This window comes from Maylandia zebra, linkage group LG1 (genome assembly GCF_041146795.1).
Source record: "Maylandia zebra isolate NMK-2024a linkage group LG1, Mzebra_GT3a, whole genome shotgun sequence".
Lineage (NCBI taxonomy): Eukaryota > Metazoa > Chordata > Actinopteri > Cichliformes > Cichlidae > Maylandia > Maylandia zebra.
The window spans coordinates 31288183-31310897 of record NC_135167.1 but is presented as its reverse complement, the minus strand read 5'-3'; the positions used below and the strand labels follow the sequence as shown (position 1 = coordinate 31310897).

At 43.0% G+C, this 22715-nt stretch overlaps 1 protein-coding gene across 2 annotated transcripts in view; it reads left to right on the top strand.

The window, feature by feature from the left end:
• Positions 1 to 13030: 13030 nt before the first annotated feature.
• kcna4 (potassium voltage-gated channel, shaker-related subfamily, member 4) overlaps positions 13031 to 22715 on the top strand; it is a 144477-nt gene continuing 134792 nt past the window's right edge. For both annotated transcript variants that reach the window (XM_004558041.3, XM_004558040.3), the window contains exons 1-2: positions 13031 to 13740; positions 13974 to 17953. In XM_004558041.3, coding sequence (XP_004558098.3) covers positions 14635 to 16728 — 2094 coding nt within the window. In that variant the 5' untranslated portion in view covers positions 13031 to 13740; positions 13974 to 14634 and the 3' untranslated portion in view covers positions 16729 to 17953. The remainder of the gene's footprint in view (positions 13741 to 13973; positions 17954 to 22715) is intronic.

The window sequence follows — 22715 nt, the reverse complement described above, 5'->3', positions numbered from 1 at the left end:
GGTTTATTGTCTGTCTGGTGTAGCAGACATTCTGACTCACAGCAGACACTCATTAGTGTATTAAAGAAGGCTGCATTATCTCAGGGGAAAGCCATTGCTGTTGGTAAGTGTCCTGTATGTGTTAGCTCAAGGCAGATACTTAAAAAAGTAAACTCCTAAAAACAAATGAATTTGTTTCGTTGATTTGCATAAAAACATGGAGGAGGACTATATTGTGGTGCTCAGTGCCTAGAATTACTGTTAATGTGAGATGTTTTATTATAAAAGGATAATTTGAATGCATATGGCATAGCTGAGCAACTGCTACAGAAACACTCTTGCATCCCTCGCCTCTGTGATCATCTTCATCCAGATGTACATCTTCAGAGCCCTGTGTTGTCCTTGGTTACATTATGCTTGTTAAAATTTAAAAGATTTGATTTTTTGGTTGTTTTTTTGTGCATTATTAGGATCCACATTAGCATCAGTGTTAGTTACTCTTGATGATGTCCTCCATTCATACGTACGCATAGAATCAACATTCACAAACACATGAACATAAGTAAAAAAAGCAAATCTTTACAGATATTATTTTGATTCATAAATAAATCTTATTTCCTCTATAATGTCATCTCATCCATTTTCTTAAATGCTTCTATACTATTCAAGGTTTCAGGGGTAACTGGAGCCTATCTCAGCTTAATAAATCTTGAAACTGCTCCTACTTTAAATGAATCTTATAATTTTATGTTGACCATTTCGTGACAGCATTCTATATAGTACATTATACATTTATTCCAAGTCACGTTTATAATATATTCCTTATTAAAATAGAATATTCTGACTGATGTTTAGCGGTTCGCCAGTCCAGGTTACATTGCATTGCAGCGTGCAACATGCAGTTTTATTCTGTACTACTTGTGCACCTATGTGAAAAATAGTTTCCACGGGACTACCTACAGTAAGCACACAACGTCAGCAGCTTGTAGATCCACATTCAAGTAATCTTAAGTGATCATTTTCTGTATGACTTTATCTGTCTTTCACATTGTTAGGAAGGAATTTTGGCCAACTGTTCTTTACAGCACTGCTTCAGTTCATTGATATTTGTGGGCATTCATTTAAGCTCAGCTCTATCCAGTCTCATCTGTCCAAAGGATATTGTTTCTGAACTCTTTAGTTTGTTCAGATGCAGCTTTGCAAACCAAACTGTGCTGCCACGCCCTTATCAGAGAGAAGAGGTGTTCCCCTGGTAACCATTTCAAACAAGCCATACTTGTTCAGTCTTTTTCTAAATGTGCAGCCATGACCTTTAACAGTTAACATGCTAACTGAGACCTGTAGAGTCTGATATGTAGCTCATAGGTTTTAGCATTTTCTCTGAGCATTGTACTTTCTGACCAGGGGGTGAATTTTCTTGGATATTATGTTAACACATCTGTAAATCCGATCAGTAAAGAGCAAAAACTTCACTGCTCACCTATGTATTACAATAAAGTTTAACTTTGAGGCATGTATGAAAAAAAGTGGATTTCAATGGAGAAGTAGGCAGGAAGTCAGCTTGCTAGTTTCTTTCTAAAGATGATATGCCATACACCATGATCTGACCCAGGGAGGAAGTGTGGTTTCACATAAATATAGACAGATAACTAGACAGCAGTGATGTCTGTGAGGTTAGTGAAGTTGGGGTAGCTTGCATAAAATGGCGTGCTACCTGGTGGCTAGCTGCAGAGCTGTGGTTGGGATAATATAAACATGTGTCCTTTTTTTAATGTGAGGTTCCCTGATGGGAAGAGCCAGATGCAATCCTTTTGCAGGAATGTGATTGAAATAGAATATCTGAGAGGATCCATTCACATTCACACAAGGTTAGTTATTAACATGCCGCTGTGTGTTTGGATGACTCGCTATGAAAGATTCCTGATCCTAAGCCTCATTTACCGATTTAAATCTTAGAGTGACTCTTCCCTGAAGCATTCAAAAATTTGCGATTTGGCACCGTGAGCCCGTGGGCTGTAGGTACATCGTAAGGTTTTAAAAACTGAGTTTAAAACCGAGCTGCAAATTTTATTTTAATAATAAAAAGCCATAGAGGCAGATTATGACCACTGATTGTTTTAGGGGTTGTTTATATTAAATAAAATATTTAAAAAATGTTGTTAAAAACAACATTCTTAATAAACGTAGCAGGATCTATGACTTAGAAGCAGTATTGTAATGTAATCACCTAACAAGTGGATCCAACTCTTTGAGTAAGTATAAGTATTTTTGCACTCGGGTACAGCTTTAGATTTTATAGAGCACATACAGATTCCAAGATTCTGTGAATCTTCGAGAAATTCAGTGTTCTGCTGCTGCACTCGGTAAAAGTTAGCACTGCACCACAATCTGGACAAGCTGCAGTGACAGTAGAATTTAACTACCTGGGCAGCAGCCATCACAATTCACCCAACTGCTGCTCCGTCTGCCCTTGCAGCCACTAGGGAATCAGGTTTCCCGGGCATCCTGCTAAAGTGCCGTACCTGCTTAATAAGGCTGCAAGGACTTTTATTGAGTCAACCCCATCCTCTGCGGTGCTACTTCTTTTTAGGAAATTTTGGCAGAAATGCATCATGTTTTTTGTGCATTTTGCCCTGAATGAACACTAGGCAGATTTGATTAATCTTATATTTAGAGCAAAACGGATCATTAGTCATTTTCTGAGAAAAAAATGGTATAACAGATGGTAGTTCCTCTTAAAAAAAAAGCACATCTGCTCTGAAAATTGATTAATTAATTGCGGTGCTGAAATTATATCATCCATTCATGCATTCTGTCGATATGCTGGCTATCTGGATAGAGAAGGTAAGACTTTGAAATTCATGTCTGCATCACAGTCTGAAAATCAGCCCATATGCTCTGCAGCAAGCTAAAAGAAAACACCAGCAAAGAATTGCTGAAATTAGCAGGATGTTTCCAAGAGAAAACACCTTCCTACAGCCATGAGAAGAAGTCCTGCCCTGTCACATCAGGGTCCACTGGGAATCAATTGGGCAATGATGAACTGTTCCCGGGCCCGTGATGATATTCTGCTTCATAACTCGAAGCACTGCTATATAAAATGGGCTCCTTTGGGTGTAAAAGCTCATAGCTCTAGATGAAGCCACATATAAAACAGCTCCAAGTCATACATCTTGCTGACATCACAGATTTCATCCATGGGTCATTGGTTTTAAGCTTAGGAACAGAGTCCCATTGCTTTCTCTCTTTTCTTTTTATCAGTGCAGCATAAACACTGCCATAACCGCATCAACACCCTGCACAAACATGCTCAGTCACACCTCGCCCCTGTCCTCTGCTGCTCCGTCTGCTAATGCATGAAACACAAGCAGACTTCTTTAAACTCGTTTTGTCGCATGCAAACCCCCCTAAAAAAAACAACAACAACAAAAAAGACTCAGCAGTGCCCTGAACGCACTGCATCACCCCACACTCACGCTCTCTCCCGCCTTCCACCTGGTCTAAACAAACGCCTCCACAGCACTGCCAAGGACAAGACTTTTGTTTGGTGACTGCGCTGGATATTTCTGCGTGCAGGTCGAGTGTGGAAGTAGGTGGTAGGTGTGCTTATGTGTATCGACCGCTGATGATTCTTTGCTGACTTCTGTTGTCTACCTTTTCTCCTTTATATTTTAATATTCAGTCTCATTTCATTATTTGACTTATTTTAAGCAAATGTAAATGTGTTCTTTTATTGGTTATAAAGTCCTTAAAAACAGCTAAAGATGTAAAATACTGCTCAACAAAAAATTAAAGGAACACTCGGAAAGCAAATCAGATACAAATGGGGAAAAAATCATGCTGATATCCCTGCTGTGATGGACTGAGTAATGTGTTAAGAAGAAAAGAATGGCACACGATTTGATGGAAATTACAATCATCCAGCTATAGTGGGCTGAATTCAAAGACACCCACAAAGTCAATATTAAAAATGATGCAGCAGGTTAGTCCAGTTTGCCAAAATATTACAACTCAGAATGGTGCTTTATTTTATTTATTTTATCAACTTTCCTTCTGACGATGCTATCTGTGTTGAGAGCTCAGTGGATCTGCGCTGGACAGTGCAGATCCACTGAGCGCAGCGCAAGCTAGCAAGACAGAAGCTAAGCTCCTTGCAACATGGCAAATTGAACCTCCCCCACCCTCATTCAGATCTGGCGTTTGGAACTATTTTGGTCTTCATGTGAAGTATGACCCTGAAGGTAAGCGCGTCATGGACAAAAGTAAAACAGTATGTCGGATGTGCCACGCAATGCTCAATTACATTGGTGGGAACTAGTGCGTTAGTGCAGTTTGCTCGTTAACGTGTTGACACCGTCCAGCCCCATGCACGGGGTGATCCGTGGTAGCTCGTTAACGGAGATTGGCCGTGTTGTGGCGTTAAAGTCATTTCAGATTAACGCTGACAGCACTAGTGGGAACACAATGAATATGACTGCACATTTACGCCGACATCATCCTAGTGCAAAGACAAGTGGAAGCAGACAAAAACAACAAGCACGCATGCTACAAAAACTTTACCCGAGTCATTTAGACAGCCGTTAGCACATGATTCTCCTTATGGGGACCTGATATGTTTAATATGCTGCTGAGAATATAGCTCAGAAGAAGCGTATAGTATAGCTTTTATTTTGGAAAGAGCCATTTCTCTGTAATAAACTCTCTTTTCCAAAGATGAGTGATTCCTCGATCATCCATCCATCCATCTTCATCTGCTTTGTCCGGGGCCGGGCCGCAGGGGCAGCAGCCTAAGCAAAGAGGCCCAGACCTCCCTCTCCCCAGCCACCTCCTCCAGCTTATCCGGGGGAACACCAAGGCGTTCCCAGGCCAGCCGAGAGATATAATCTCTCCAGCGTGTCCTGGGTCTGCCCCGGGGCCTCCTCCCGGTGGGACATGCCTGGAACACCTCACCCAGGAGGCGCCCAGGAGGCATCCTTGTCAGATGCCCGAACCACCTCAGCTGGCTCCTTTCGATGTGGAGCAGCAGCGGCTCTACTCTGAGCCCCTCCCGGATGGCCGAACTTCTCACCCTATCTCTAAGGGAGAGGCCAGCCACCCTTCGGAGGAAGCTCATTTCTGCCGCTTGTATCCGCGATCTCGTTCTTTCGGTCACTACCCACAGCTCGTGGCCATAGGTGAGGGTAGGGACGTAGATCGACCGGTAAATTGAGAGCTTCGCTTTTACACTCAGCTCCCTCTTCACCATGACGGACCGGTGCAGCGTCTGCATTACTGCAGCTGCAGCCCCAATCCGTCTGTCGATCTCCGGCTCCCTTCTCCCATCACTCGCGAACAAGACCCCGAGATACTTGAACTCCTCCACTTGGGGCAGGAACTCATCCCCGACCCGGAGTGGGCACTCCACCCTAAGACTCTTATGAAAAGGATACCAAGGGAACAGTTTACCCTGCCCGGGATAGGGTTACCGGGGCCCCGCCCTGGAGCCAGACCCGGGGAGGGTGCCCGAGGGCGAGCGTCTGGTGGCCGGGCCTTAGCCCATGGGGCCCGGCCGGGCACAGCCCGAAGAGGAGACATGGGCCCATCCTCCCGCAGGCCCACCACCCGCAGGAGGCGCCATAGGGGTCGGGCGCATTGTGTGTCGGGTGGCGGCCAGGAGCGGAGGCCCTGGCGGACTGACCCCCGGCTGCCAAGACTGGCAATAGGGATTTCTCGATCAGATAGATTTATTTTTTTATTACTTTGTTGTTTCAGCAACAATAAATTTAAAAACTGTACTTTTGAGTTAATATATATTTATAATTTTAATAAATGACAAATTAAAAAAGCATGAACATTTTTTGTATCGAAAAAATATTGAACCGTGACACCAAAGTGTCGAACCGAACCGAACCGTGAATTTTGTGTATCGTTGCACCCCTAATAGATAGATAGATTGTCAATTAAGCAGATATAAGGCCTGGAGTTGATTCGAGGTGTGGTGCTTGCATTTGGAAGATCTTGCTGTGAGCAGACAACATGCGGTGAAAGGAGCTCTCCATGCAGGTGAAACAAGCCATCCTTAAACTGCAAAAACTGGAAAAATCCATCAGAGAAATTGCTGCAATATTAGGAGTGACAAAATCTACAGGTAAACTGGTGAACTCAGCAATGCAAAAAGACCTGGACGTCCACGGAAGACAACAGTGGTGGATGATCGCAGCGTCATTTCCCCCTTCACAACAGACAACACTCTCCGGGAGGTAGACGCATCAATATCCAAGTGTACCATAAAGAGAAGACTGCATGAAAGTAAAGAGGGTTCACTGCAAGGTGCAAACTAGTCATAACCCTCAAGAATAGAAAGGCTAGACTAGACTATGCTAAAAAAAAGCCGACACAGTTCTAGAAAAAACATTCTTTGAACAGATGAAACCAAGATCAACCTCTACCAGAATGATGGCAAGAAAAAAGTATGATGACGGTGTGAAACTGCCCAACACATACCACATCATCTGTAAAACACAGTGGAGGCAGTGTGATGACTTGGGCGTGCATGGTTGGCTGTGGCACTGGGACACTAGTGTTTGTTGATGATATGACACAGGACCAAAGCAGCCGAATTAATTCTGAGGTGTTCAGAGACAGTGTCCGCACAAATCCAGCTAAATGCAGTCAAGTTGATTAGGCGGCATTTAATAATATAGATGGACAATGACCGCAAACATACAGCCAAAGCAACCCAGCTGTTTATTAAAACAAAGAAGTGGAATATTCTTTATTCTGATCTGATCTTAACCCAACTGAGCATGAATTTCACTTGTTGAAGACTAAACTTTCGACAGAAAGGGTCACGGCTAAGGGGATGAGCTGTGTGGAGAAAATAAATGAGGATCCAAGCACAGGCACTCACTGAGATGTGAAGGTGGTTTATTGTAAAATAAAGCACAAGGTGAAAAATGGCAAAACGGAACAAAAACTAATCATAGTGGGTCAAACTAAACTACTAAATAGCAAACATGAACACGAACATGTAGGAGGATGAACGGTGGCATAAGAAGGTGGACGGCAGGGAAAAACACACGGAGATTCGCAGTAGATTCACAGACAAACCAGCAACTAGTACACACAGAAGAACACAAGGAGATTACACACAGGTGGGGAACACAGCTGGAAGTAATTGACAAGACGAGGCAGAGGAAGCAAAACTGAATACACTCACATGAGACACGGACCTTCACAATAAAACAGGAAACAAGAAACAATTCACAAGGACGCTGACTTGACGCTGAACTAAACCTGCACTAAACACAAGACACAAAACCTAGGAACTAAACCCTTAAGCAGAATAAACTGAAGCAGACTAAATAATAATAATAATAATCATCAAAGCCCAACAAGAGATCAAGAATATAACCCATCCATCCGCTTCCGCTTATCCTTTTCAGGGTCGTGGGGGCGCTGGAGCCTATCCCAGCTGTCATAGGGCGAGAGGCGGGGTACACCCTGGACAGGTCGCCAGTCTTTCATAGGGCCAACACATACGGACAGACAACCATTCACACCTAGTGGCAATTTGGAAGAATATAACCCAAAATACAAAATCAAACTAAAGCACAAGCAACTCAAAATGCTGGGTCAAAATGACCCAGAACCATGACAGAAAGGACCACAAACAAACAACAACTAAAAACCCTGCAGAAAAGGGGCTGGCCGAGTATTAAAATAGAGGAAACCCCAGCATCTGGTGATGTCCATGAGTTCAAGGCTTCAGGCTGTCATTACCAGCAAACGAACCTTTTATTTTCAGTTCTTTGATTTGTCCAATTATTTTTGAGCCCCTGACATCAAAAGATTGTCTTAAAAATTGCTGCATTTTTCTGCAACGTTTTTGTTCAAGCCACTGAATTAAAGCTGAAAGTCTGCACATCAACTGCATCTGAGTTGTTTCATTTAAAATTCACTGCGTTAATGAACCAAAACCCAAAGAACCAAAATTAGAAAAAAAGTTGTCTGTCCAAATATTTACGGACCTAACTGTATGTTAAACCTCTTAAATTAAAGCTGAAAATCTGGGCTTGAATAATGTGTTGTTTGTTTGATTTAAAGCGCACAGTGCTGGTGTACAGAAGCAAAATTACAAAATATGCATCACTGTCCAAAAACATACCGAGATATCTATGATACAGCGCTGAGTTTGATTACATACGGACAAGCTGTAAAGGTTATCATTGCTTCCTGTACTGCATTTTAAAGTTAAGTAAGTAAAGTTGTAATTCTGCATGATGGCTTTGAAAAAAACAGAAACAAATATTGATTGTGTCTCATGCATAGAGAGTTTGACATTTCCCTCGTCTTTTTTTCAGCGGGTATGCTTTGTGAGAGGCAGAAGGGTTTTTGATGAGCTCTGGCACTGGTTCAAAGTGCAACTAAACTTGTGTTTAATAAGGCACCTTGCATCCCCACTCTATCACCTCTTATTATTACTGACCTCACAACTCCCTCTGGTGCTGACTGAGGTGGATACTCGGTGAATAAGAGCAGGGGTTGAGGGGAGCATGATGTCTCCGTGTGCGGTGGGTGGAAAGAGCTTACATGTGGTACAGACTAGAAAAGACTTCCACTTAAGTCTTAGTTAAGTATCTGAGAAGTACAGAGAAGGAGAGAAGACTGTGAAGATGAGGCTCTTTAGAGAAGCAGTGAGTGAGATTTGCACTGTCAGCAGCATTGATTACTTCACAAGCACAAGCATACACATTGGGTTTTACATTTCGTTTCATATTCTCTGGTATCAAAATGTAGCACAATGGCCGTATGAAAGAGTTAAGAAGGAGACTGCACAAGCAACCAAAAATATCCCAACAGGAATATTAGAAGTAGAGATTTGGTAAATACCTTAGAGGATTATTAGGATTCCTCAGAGGAATATTGTATCTGGAATAACAGGCTGTCCGTGTCCTAATTAGTGCTTTTGTTTCAGATGTATACTTTGAATCAAATGGACTGAACTCAATGGGCTATAGCTACTGATTGCTTTGTAGCCCAGCAGTAGGCCTGCAGCAGTACCTGCAGAAAAACTAATTATGTGTGCAATCAAACCTGGGAGGTTTCAAAGGTGCAGTGAGTAAGACCTGAGTGCAAAATGATCCACATAAATCTGCGGCAGCAATAGGGTGAATAATCGATAACACTGACTCAACAGTTACCTCACCAGGTGCTGTGATGTCTGGTATTTAAAGTTACGGCAGTTGTTATCCCAAAAGACGTGTCTATGGACACCTTTGACCCGTTAACAGACGGCTGACAGCACAAACAAGCTGAAAGTATTGCCAAGCAATGATGAAATTACAGAATATGATATGTTTGTGAACTGCATTTGTCCTCTACTTGTTTTGGTCAGTTGCATCCTTGAGCACACTAATCATCACATTGCCTATTGCGTGTTTCATGCACCAAATCTGTCTTCTTTTGCTTGGAGTATCATCATTTTCACAAAGTCTTACAGCCGTATGCAAATAAGAGCTAATGTGGCCACATTAATGAAAAATCCTTGTGGTATTCATTATACCCACTTGTCTGTGGTTTTCAGTACTCATTACTCAAAAAAGTAATGCATTCCTAATCGCCTAGTCAATAGTAATGCATTGTTTGACTAATTAATACCCTAACACAGTAATTTGTTAGCCTGCTTGTTGTATTGCACTCTCCATTCTTTCTCCTGCAGGCTAGTTTCGGCTGAGAAGATGACCTCTAATTACACAGTATATGAATTGTTGTGCAGTCGTTTTAAAGAATATATAACAAATTAGACAAGAAAGATCCTGAAATATTTTGTCTTTCTGTCTTTCTTGGCAGGGTTACTGTTTACACTGTTGACACTATGTCAACACTGCTAGTGCTAGTTTCAATCAGGTTTGTGTCTGGACTTTGAGCAGCTCATTGCATCACCTTGTTTTTTTATTTTTCAGCCATTCTGTTGCAGATTTGCTGTTGAGATTGGGATCATTGTCCTGCTTTGGGCTGATATTGGTCAAGCTTTGGCTGTCGGATGGCTTCACATTAGACTCTAGAATGCTTTAACAAACAAAGTTCATAGTTGACTAGGTGACCAAATCTACTGTTGTGAACTTTAACGTTTAATAATGCACAAATTTAAATGATTCAGACCAACAAAGAGCCAAAACCTGCTGTTTGTACAGAGGTGCTCACACTTGCTCATGACTGGTTAATCCAGTGCATTTGATGAGCAGCATATTGCTACTATTGACCACCTTAATTCCTATGGAAGCATTAAGGGTGTGTGTAGTTTTTCACTGGACTGCATAGACTCCTGTGAATGCGTTCTCATGACTGTATATTGACCAGACTCTGGTGATTAATGAGATACATCCCAGTTACATGCAAACAATTTTATCCCTTGAACTATGTTTTAAATTTTTTTTTTATCACTTATGACAAGCCTTACTGATGAAAACAAACTTTGAAAAAGCAATAAGAAAGTGTTTTCTGCGTAAACTTCAAAGACTCCAGCTCTATAAATCAATTTAAGAGTGAGCATGTTTGAAATTTTCTTTCTTTTAGTTTAGAAGTTAGCACTTGTTTGGCTGCACATGTAGATTTGATTCATGTCTTACTTGATGTTTCTGTACACTGCAGTGTTTTATACTGCCCAGGATTAATTACAACTATGGCAGACAAGAACATTGGATTATGTCACGCTGTTGAAGCTCAGTAACAAAATAACTTATTGAGACCAAGAAAAAAGTTGACCCCAAGTTGCTTTCTGATGCATCTGTTCGAAGGTGAAGGGAAGTCATGCTCGGTGCTGTCAGGAGATGAGGTAGAGGAGGGACAGACATTATGGTTTTTAAGTTGCAGGACTTGATTTCCCTACAACAAACTGCAGTAACGGATCATCTGGTACTCTAGAGTTACATGTGAATTATCTACTCATCTACACAGGCCTTCCACGATCTCGGCAGAATGAGGCCAACAGAGCACATGGTTTTTTTTTTTAATGACATCTTTATGGCCACATAGGAAGGTTGACTGAAAGGTTTTGTTTGGGGTTTTTTTGGCAGATATTATGTTTCTGTTGCTAAAAATCAAATTGTTTTCTAAATTTGAGAGTGTTAACTGGGTTGAAATTGGCTCTTTTTTTTTTAGCATGGAATATGAAACAGGTCAATGTGGCCATAAACGCCAAGACAGGTGGTTCCCTGTTTACATCAAACAGAAAATAGGCACTACCAAAACATCAGAGCCACGCCAGCCAGAGAAAGGTGGAGCATTAACATCAAAAACATTCTTCTGCATATCCATGTTGATGGCATGACTCAGATAACATAGGATGGAAATGTACTTCCCTAGTTATAGTGAATTCAATAAGTCAAGACAGATTCATCAAAAGTAGGCAGTCCATCAAAGCGACAAATGATATATTAATACATAAATTATTTTGAAAACAACAATTTGTTGTAATGTGTTTCTTTCAACCACAGTGGTTAAAAATCTCAGTATCAAAACAATTTCTTGTTTGGGCCTCAGGAGGAAGAAAAACATCAAGATCATTTCTTACTGTGAACGACTGCCTAATCTTAGCCTCCTAAGACCCAAACTCTTCCACTGCATGCATTTTTAACTTCTCTTAGATATTTGGGCATATTGGGGCCCGATAAATGTATAAACAAAGAAAAAAAATGATTTTTTTTACCTTATTTTTGTTTTAATGAAAAATCAGAGCCACATATGAGGATATTCGTTTAAAATTTTGATAGAACAGTAGCAGTATAATGTCCTCGTAAGTGGATATCAGGCCGTTGAAAAACAAAATTTAGTGTTTTGGTCTAAATCACCCAAAATGTGATGTCCACATATGTGGACGCCAGGTCCTAGGGGGTTAAAGAATCTGTCTTGACTTATTTAACTGGCTATAAATGGGACCCAGTATATCTGAGTCCTGAAGGTATCATGCCATGAATGAACACCTATTTACTGTTCAAAGTAGGGTTCAAACTGGATTCTCAATGGCATGTCCTCCACTGAGCGTTCACCTTCCTGCTCTGTCTGGTCCTCCTCCACCTCATCACCGGACAGCACAAAGTCTGACTCCCCTTCTACAATTCTGAGTAAAGTCCTTTCTGCCTCAATCTTTCCTTTGCTTCTTGAAGTGTGGATATAGGTTGAAAACAGGAATGAGTAAGTCCTCCTGTCCACTACACAGAACACTGTCTGTGTAATGGACAGTATTCACAGTTCTTTGCATTTTCCACAGTTTGTCATGTTACAGCCTTATTCCCAAATTCATTTCTCACCTCAAAACTCTACATGCGATACCCCATAATGACCAAATGAAAAAAAGTTTGCTTGAAATTCTTGCAAATTTAGTAAAATAATTATATGAGCAAGGGCCATCATTTTGAAAAGAAAGCCCATGTGGAAACTTGAAACCCTGAGATGTCTCCTTGACAGTACAGTAAGACTCAAATAGATTGCATGAATTGTGCTCGTGGAGGTCTCAGACTCGTGTCCCCCCAACAGAGGACAAGAATGAATCGCTGGGTCATAGGAGGTTAATGAACACTTTGCATTCTGTTTCGAGTGCTCTCCTAATCAAATATCAGAGGGAGGGCAGGCACAGCGAACATGAATTATTGGTTTTTGTGGCCTCTGTGAACATTTTTTTTGTTGTTGCATGAGCTAACCTTTTTTCCTGTGATAATATTAACAAAAACAATGTTAAACGGTTGTTTGGCGAAGTGAAATTGTATGAAAAGTATTTCCAGTGCTTTAAATTCACACTTTTTAAAGTTACAATATATGGACGTATGTAAATAAGTGATGTATGCATTTTCTGATTTAATATGAGAAAATAAACAACAACAACAGCAAAAACACCGATTAATTTTTTTAGGAAAGTGGTTGGTGACTGCAAAATGCATAGTTAAAATATTATGTTAATGCATTACTTTTTTTAATGGTGGGGAGACACAAACACACCGGTTGCTACCCAGCAGTGACAATGAAGGGCAGATGAAGCTCGGGTGAGAGACTGCAGCACGGTGCGCAGTGACCGGCTGCAGCCACTGGGGGAGGACCGAGCACCGCCTGCACGAGCTGCGGTACACGAGCGACTTTCTCACTGAGACTCTCCATCATCACACAGAGACACACACACACACACACACACACACACACACAATGGGAGGGATCCAGGAGTATAGGTAGGGATACGGCGGCAGACAGACAGATGTGCGATGCTCAGACTTAAACCATGAAGCCATTCCCCCTCGCCCGTGCGAAGGTAAACTTTTACCCACCCTCGTATCTTGTCTTCGTGTGGAGCTGTCATTGATGCCAACTCGCTACGCGCACACCTGCTACTTCCTCCTCTTCTTCTCATTCTTTTTTTCTCCTCTGGAGGGGGTAACATTATTGCTCTCGGCATACCAGAAGCGATGCAGCAGAAACGGAGGCTGAAGTGGCGATAGATCCTGTTGAATTGAGACAAGACGTCGAGACGCAGCCAAAAAAAGTGTCCTCTCCAGAGTGCGTCAGAGCACGGATGTGTGTACTGGATGTGGATATGGTCGCTGCGTGGATACAGCGAGGGATTTTGCGGCGTTACCCTCCAAAATCATAACGGGGATTTGAGCGAGAGTGAACAACTGCATCCTCACCTAGCCTCCTTCCCCTGCTTCCTCCATCAGATTGGTTTGTGAAGAGGGGGGGCGGGGGAGGGGGGGGGGGGGACTGAGGCGATGTCGTTTTGGCCCCCTTTCAGATGTAAGTATGGATGTTAGAATAAAGGGAGGATACTTTAATGCGTAAATTGTATTGTAACCATAAATGTCTTCCATATTCCTTTGTGTTCACTCCATAGTAATAATGATGGTGATGATAATAACAATGATGTATTTTGATTGTGTATTCGATAAAACAACACACATCGATATGAAGGTTTTGGTTTTATTTGCCTAAACCAACTGCTGTTTCCTTCTCTCTTCTTGTTCTCGCAGCTCCTGAGAGCGTCAGATGAATAAAGTCATTCAAATTCACCGGAGCTGTATAAAATAACGGAGATCTCTCTTCCTCTCTCTCTCTTTTTTAAACTCGTCCTAAAATGGCAACCATGAGTGACCAGGGAGGATCAAAAGACGCATTCGGGCGCAAGCCCGCCTCGCGGAGAAATTAACCACCTGATGGGCACCGGAGGAACCGAGGAGAGACTGTTTAGGTGTCGCTTGTTGACTTGGTGATTTACAATGCTGAGCAAATAAGGGGCGCTGCAAGTTTGACCGAGCGTCTGCGTAACAGGCTATGCCACCGGCCTTTACATCTGATCTTTTTCCTTCTTTCTTCTTCTTCTTCTTTTTTTTTGGATATGGTAATGATGTCATGAAATACCGGAGGAGGGGGGGCTGTACCTAAACTGGAAGAGATGGCAATCAGTATCATGTAAGTAGGATACATGGGATTCGCTCAGCATGGACCCATCTGAGGTGTGTTTGCTATTCTGACTTTCTCGCATTCACGACTGATTGGTCGAGAGGCTTCATGCCTCATTTTGTCTCCCTGCGCGCGCTGAGCTGCAACTTTTGTCCTCTGGTCTGCGTCCACATCACAGCGCGCGAGCGCTTACTGTAAGCGTCCGCGGACCGAAGCGCTCACTGACTTAAAATGGAGTTTGCCATGGTGGGCGCGGACGGTGGGTGCAACAGCCACCTGCCTTACGGATATGCCCAGGCTCGCGCGCGGGAGAGGGAGCGCGAGAGGGAGCGCCAGGCTGCCCACACCAGAGCGGCGGCCGCAGCGGCTGCTGCCGAAGGTGGAACGTGCACGGAGGGAGGTGGAGGAGGAGGTAGCTGCGGTGGCGTCGGAGGGTCCACCTCCAACACCTCCTCGAGCGCTCATCTCCTTAACAACCGCCAGCATCAGTCTCGCGCCGCCTCCTCCGCGAACGCCAACATCAGCAGCGGCGGTACCGCCTCGCGCCCCTCCCCCTCCTCCTTCACCTCCACCACCACCACCTCCACCTCCTCCTCGCAGCAGAACCAGCAGGAGCCCGAGCAGCAGCAGAGATTTGTCCGAGAGCGGAAAAAGCAGCGCGGCGTCGGACGCTGGAGACGGAACCGGGGCACTCTCGGTGGGGACCTGCGCCACTCCGAGCTGGCTCTGCTCGGATCCGAGGAGGACATCATGATAGAGGAGGAAGAGGCCGAAGGAGCCGAGGAAGAGGAGGAGGAGGGGGAGGGGGGCGGGGGCGACCGGGGGAGCAAAAGGTCGAGTTTTTTGTGCAACATGGATGATGAGGAGGAGACCGTGTCGATCACCGACAGGCGGCCCCAGTCCGGATACGAAAACGTTTACAGCGAGTGCGGCTGCTGCGAGAGAGTTGTCATCAACGTGTCGGGTCTGAAGTTTGAAACTCAGCTCAAGACGCTCACTCAGTTCCCGGACACGCTCCTGGGAGATCCGGACAAGAGGATCAGGTACTTCGACCCGCTGAGGAACGAATACTTCTTCGACCGGAACCGACCGAGTTTTGACGCCATTCTTTACTACTACCAGTCAGGCGGGCGCTTAAAAAGACCAGTCAACGTCCCATTTGACATATTTTCCGAGGAGGTCAAGTTTTATGAACTCGGGGAGGAGGCGATACTAAAGTTTCGGGAGGATGAGGGCTTCGTCAAAGAGGAGGAGAAACCTCTGCCGGAGGATGAGTTCAAGCGCCAGATTTGGCTGCTCTTTGAGTATCCGGAGAGCTCGAGCCCTGCCAGGGGGATCGCGGTCGTGTCCGTCCTTGTTATTGTCATTTCTATTGTGATTTTCTGCCTGGAGACGCTGCCGGAGTTCAGGGATGACAAAGAGTATCTACAGCCACGAAACAACTCCTCTCAAGCCGATCACGGATTTACTCCTTTTAACGACCCTTTTTTCGTCGTGGAAACGGTCTGCATCATCTGGTTCTCGTTTGAGATTATAGTTCGCTTCTTTGCCAGTCCGAGCAAAACTCTCTTCTTTAAAAACATTATGAACTCCATAGACATTGTTTCCATTTTGCCTTATTTCATTACTCTCGGCACGGACCTGGCGCAGCATCAGGGCAACGGACAGCACGCGATGAGTTTCGCCATCCTGAGAATAATCCGCCTTGTCAGGGTGTTTCGCATCTTCAAGCTGTCCAGGCACTCTAAGGGGCTGCAGATCCTGGGTCACACCCTGCGTGCCAGCATGAGGGAGCTGGCCCTCCTCATTTTCTTCCTGGTCATAGGTGTCATCCTGTTCTCCAGCGCGGTGTACTTCGCCGAGGCGGACGAACCCACCTCGCAGTTTACGAGCATCCCGGACGCGTTTTGGTGGGCTGTAGTGACCATGACCACAGTGGGTTACGGAGACATGAAGCCCATCACTGTGGGTGGGAAGATAGTGGGCTCCCTCTGCGCGATCGCGGGCGTGTTAACCATTGCGCTCCCGGTCCCGGTCATAGTGTCCAACTTCAACTACTTTTATCACAGGGAGACCGATAACGAGGACCAGTCGCCGGTGGTGGAGAGCATGCCCCCGGGCTGCCCGTACTTCCCTGACTTTCTAAGAAAATTCAAAGGCTCGCCCTCTGGCTCCTCGCTCGGTGACAAAGCGGAGTATATGGAAATGGAGGAGGGGGTGACGGAGTCGCTTTGCGGGCTGGACAAGAGCCCCAGTAAAGGAAACGGCACAGACATAAGCAGAAAAAACAGTACTAACTCAAAATCCATTCAGACTGACGTGTGATTACAATTAGAGTTTATTATTATTAATTATTTTTCCTGAAGAAGAAGAACACGCCCTATAAAGATAATTTTGAGCATCATTTCTGCCCAACAGCAGGTGACCCCCTCCCGCCCTCACATCCCCAACACAAGTTTGAAACACGCCTCAGACACACACACACACACACACACACACACACACACACACACACACACGCACACACACGCACATTCATGCCACTGATTGGCAGGTTGTGATGCTTCTCTCTCTTTCTCCTGTTTTTAACCATCGCGCACTTCTCTAACAGCAGCCTTTCCCCCAAACCATCTTCACCACACACCAGTCTATTTGTTCATCTAAGCTGTGCGGGCTTCCAAATCTGACATCAAATTGAAATTCTAGTAAAGACAGGCTATGCATTCGCACTTTATGAGTTTCATCTGTCAATAACAGATATAGGGATGATCGTTTTTGCTGTTATGCAATAAAGTTCAAAATCTGTTTGCACTAATGTAGATTTTTTTTTTTTTTGCGCTGGGTTTTGACAGATTTGTATTCAGAGACAGAAGCTGTAGGCCATGAAAGTGGCGCGTATTTAGTAATCCTCTGACCACTTCGCTAAAGAATGTTTGAACAACTTCCTCACAGAGAGCAGACTAAGGATATTAATAATCCCCTTTATATGCTGCCAGTAAAACTAAAGAAAAAAGAAAAAATTGGAAACGAAAATACGGATAAGTCTTTTGTAACTGTTCCAGTATTTAACATTAAAGAAAAGCTAACTGATAAGACAGCATTTAGTAAACCAGGGCTACAGTTATTTCTATGACACCTACACAACTATGTTTTTCCACAACAGGCCAAAAGAAAAAAAAAAAGCCTTCTATTGCTGACCCACTGCGAGAGCTAAGCACAGGAATCACCAGTTTATAAAATGGCTGGAGAAATGACTCGCCCCAGGTTTTGTATGGACATGCTTGTTGGAAACTCGGCGACAGCAGTTTTCCCCAGTTTCATTTAAACCACCTCAAAATGACAATATCCCTTTACAAGGAGGCAGATGGAAAGTTAAAGCAAAAATGACTCATCGTGGAAACTCATTGGAAGGGAGCTTGCGAGCAATTTTCTCTCCTGTCTGCTGGACTTCGTGCACAATTCCTTCCCCCCCCCACCCCGCCTCACCCCCCAAGAGGACTGCGATTATCTGCGAGCTCGGAGGATCGTCATGATGTGGATGTCTTCCAAGGTATGTGGCCCACAGCTTGTGTGTGAAAATTATTATTTGTTTTAAAAAAACAACCTTGTAATGATCAAAACAGCGCCAGTCACATGTTTTTAATGGAAAATATATGCCACTAAACAAGGTCCCATCTCGAGAAAAACACTTTCATTCCGAGCACGACACCCTCACTTTTATTTTCAAACACTCCCGTGTTACTTTGACAACAGAACCACGCGTGAATGCGCGTGCGTAAAGCCCTGTAGACGCTGGAGGAATGTGGCGCACATTTTTCCAGTCTTCATGTGGCCAGTTGATGTTTCTGCTGTACAACATTTAAGCTGTGTTCAAGTGTCATATGCAAAACCAATAACTGCAAAACTAATAAGGTGACATAAGTCAGATTGCTGTGATTTTGTGCCAAATATTTGGAAAGATCTAACACCAGGAATTGTGTTTCTGCAAAACTAAATTCTAAGTATGATGGCAAAGTGCTGCAGAATTTACTCCCTGCTTTGCTGCACATCAAAAGATCATTTTACTTGTTTACTTGTTCTGTTTTGTTATATACTGAACTGCTGCTTTTATAATTCCAAATGCTTTAGTTAAAGATTTTTAAATCGCAGTTTTCGCTTTTCAGATGAGGAAAAAAACAAGAAACAAGTTCCTCACTTGAATGTGCGGGTGCTTGTGTGTGTGCGTGCTTGTGTGTGTGTGTCTGGCACTAGACGGATGTTTTTACAACCATCTGCTGAAGGAGGAAAGTTTCTCTGAGTGCTTACACTAAATCTTAGTTTAGGACATGGATGCACAAGCAGGACTGTGTGACATCAAATAGTCTGAGAGCCAGTCAAAGTTAAATATGCCATTTACACAAGTGGGATGTGGAAACTAAAAGCTTCCAATGCACAAGAAATAAGTCAAACTTAGAGAAGTAAGAGGCATCCTGTGCCAAGCAGTTGAACTTTTCAAATAAGCAATCAAAGCAGAGTACTACAAGTTTTAAAGCACATCTTTGTGTTTAAAATTTGAAGTGATTTAACGCATATTTATACATTAGGCACATTAGGCCTTTATTTCCAATAGAGAAGTAGTGCAGTAAGAACAACAAACAAAAAAACTGTTTAAACTCTAAAAACTGTGTTGCATGCTGGGAAAAGTCAAGAAAACAAAAGTTGATTGTCTCAAGACTTTTCAGTCTTCTGAATACTTACAGAATGCATCAAAAGGTGCTATGACATCAACGCTCAGTTCCCATCTTAAGTCAAATCTAAATGCGTCTGTATTCATAAAATTGAACCAGACACCTCGCCACTCACTGTCATTGCTTCTCAGCGTTTCTCTGCACGCTAACACTGCATCAGCATGTGATAATTTATCTCACGGAGCGCTTTCTATCCTCAGAGGAACTCTTCACGTGAGATATTCTCAACACCTGCACCCACAGCATCACAGCACACTCTTGGCACAGGGCCATCGCCTCTTGATACCTCACACTTTGCACTTACATAATGTGGCTTATGGCAAGAGGCAAAATCCAAAACATTTTTTATGCAAATTGTGTGGGTCAGGCATATTTTAAGGCTTGTAGCTGCTGAGTTGACTGCAACAGCGTGTGTCATCCTGAGCCATGGAAGCTCAGCGACTCGTACTGTTCATAGAGTGCTTTTGCCACGTACTGGGGGAGTCTTTGTAGTGCAGATTTAAACCATATGGCTGGGCCATGTGACCAAGTGAGAGTTATTTATGGTTGTTTTTCAAAAGGTATTGCTTTATTTACCACTTTTTATTGTACCAAAGAACATAAAAGGGAGGAGCACATAATGTCAGATTTGGTTATGTAAGAACAGGAAGTACAGATGAGGTGAGGTTATCAACTCAAAGTTTTCCATTTTTGGCAATCAGAGACTAGTTTGAGTAATCTCATCTGCATCAGATTTTTCCAGTGTCAAGATTTTGTTATTGCTTCTGTTATACAGGGGTGAGTTTTGCTTTTCTTATCCATTATATGAATAGATGGATTTTAAAGTTAATTATTTGACTGAATCCAACAGCTTTACTGATGATAGAACTAATAATAGCCCAACACGTGTAAGAGGTGCTAATACAGCCATACTACTATACCACTGCCTGTTGCTTGTTGATAAATGTTGTCTACATTGCTCCTGTGTACTACACTGTACAAACAACAGTGAACCGCAGCGTTTCAGTCTAGTGGTCACATTTTTGCTATACAGAGCCAAAGCCGGGCAAACGCACATGGCTGCCAAGTAGGATCTCTGAATCTTGCTCACTTTTTGAAGTTCATTACAAATGTGCTTGTTGATGTGCAGCTCTAAAACACAAAGGATGAGGTGGTTTATGCAACCTTAATGTTGCATAACCTAATGTAATAGTTTGGACTCAAACGATTACTTTATTGGAGATTATGTATCTGAATTTCAGGAGCAGGACCACGCCTCCAATCACGCTCCTTCCGCCTGCCATCTATATGGGTTCCCCTAGTTCTGCAATCTGTTCATTCTCGTGTAGGTGCCCCACCCTCCCTCCCTCCTTCTTCTCCATTCTTCAACTTCTTCACTCCTATTTAGTACATGAGGATCTGCCAGGCTGCCAAACCGCAGCTCAATTCATGTCAAAGTTCTGTCTATGGCTTTCACGGTCATTACGCCATCTCGTGAGCATTAGTGGTTGTCTGTCTCTCTGTGATAGTATGGTGACCTGTCCAGTGTGCTTCTTAAACCTTTCTGCTCACACATACAGGAGAACTGAGCGAGGGCTATGTTCCTATTTAGAAATAGTCTGGTTTTTAAGATGGAATTCTCTTATATGTTTTATGCGTTAGAAAATTATTGTTTTTTTGGTGCTGCTAGAGCTGACGTGGTTAAGCTAGCAACCCACGTACCAAATGAGCTGCAGGGGTTCGAGTCTTCTCCGATCGTTTCCTGCGTGTCATTGCCCCTGCTTTCTCCGCTCTTCCTTGTCTACTGCCCCTCCTCTCCATCCACAAATGTTTGCACCCAATAGTTTTCAGAAACAATGAAAACATTGCAAATGCATTTAGGTATGGTGTGTGGCCTTTCTTCTGTGGGAAATCTAACCCAGTGGTTAGCTCGTCCATGAGGTCTGTGTAGGTTTTCAGTCATCCAGCCCATGGTTAAGAATAATCGATTGGTACTCAGTCTTTTGTTTTTTTTTTGGAATAGCTGTCACACGGGTTTCTGTTTTAAATGATCTGTTGATTTTAGCTCCTCACACCTTTGAGTCCATTGTCTACATTTTATGTGAGAGTTGACTCCTCTGTGCTGAAACAACCTGCTCTGCATAACAGAAGCCAAATTGTGCTGACAACCATAGGTCAAAGTCACGGCTGACCCCTGTGACAAATGGCTCATTTAGCTGTTTGGAAAATGACTTCTACCTGCAGCCAAGACATCCATCCATCTTCTACATCAGCTTATACCCACTCAGGGTCACAGAGGGCTGGAGTCTATCCCAGAATACACTGGGCAAGAGGCAGGGAACATATCAAAGATAGTCAATGACAGACCGATAAAACATATTCAGACTGAGCGCTTGACAGTCTACTTACAATGAAGACCAAACTATGTTCAGTGACAAAGCAAATATTACATATATTTATATTTAAATTATGTTTATTTATTTAAATATATTTAATTGTTCCTCTTTTAATCGTATAATAAATAGGCATAAACGTTCAAAAAATATTTACTGACCATAAATGTGATTTATCTTTTCCATCTCCATTTTCTATTCTTGGACTCTACTAGAGAAGTTTGAATTTCAGGATGTTAAGTTTCAGGACCTAATCTGCAGTGACTCAGTCTTTTACTTTGAAAACTTATCAGATACTCTATATTAGCAGTAAAGCATGTCAAGTGGAATAAAAACCATTGAGTAGTGGGTAGTATCAAGCCCTTCAGATCACCTGCGTATGAAACAAAATATTTTAGTGTGAATAGCAGGTGGGCGGGGTATCTTTCTGTGACATCACGAAGTTCTAGGAGTAGAAAAAAAAACAGTGTTTAGAGCAGCCTGAAACCTGAGCTTTCAGCTTATATGATGCTATTTTAATACCTTAACGACCTTATAACACCTAATATGTTACTAAGCAATGATGTTATTATGACTTATAATTGGCATATAACCTACAAACTAATGTTTATTCTGGGAACAGTAGCTTGATTACACGGCCATTCAAACTACGTGTCCTGAATTTATGTAATGCCTTTGGCACAGAAGAAGACCGTGAAACAGATGCAGCCAAGTTTCTCTGATTGTGAGTATGACATCAGAAATTATGGAAATGAATAAAGTAGGAACTGATGGTGAAATTTAATATCTGCTTAATATTTGGTTGTACTGTAATAGCTCAGTACAGAGGCTTTTGTTTTTGCATTTATAAAAGAAAGTTTGTTTTTAGTAGTTGATTCGACCTCGGCTTAGCCTGAAGGTGGGTGGAACTATGCTGGGGGCTACATGAAACTGCAATACTTAGCGTGGCATGCAATGATTTTACTAGTCGGCACTAGTCTCAGACCTCATTTCACTTCAGTTTTATATTTGTGCATTGCTGGCATCCAAGCTTTAATTTGTCTTCATTCGTTTCCCCTTGTTGCCAGTGCAAAGCTGCCTTTTCTCACCAGTTCACTCCACTTGCCGATCAAGGGAATGGACCTGCCATGATTTTGTTATGTGTCGCTAACACGTTTGAGTGCTCGTATTTTCATGCTTCGTGGCCACAGTGGTCAAAAAGTCATCTTTTCCT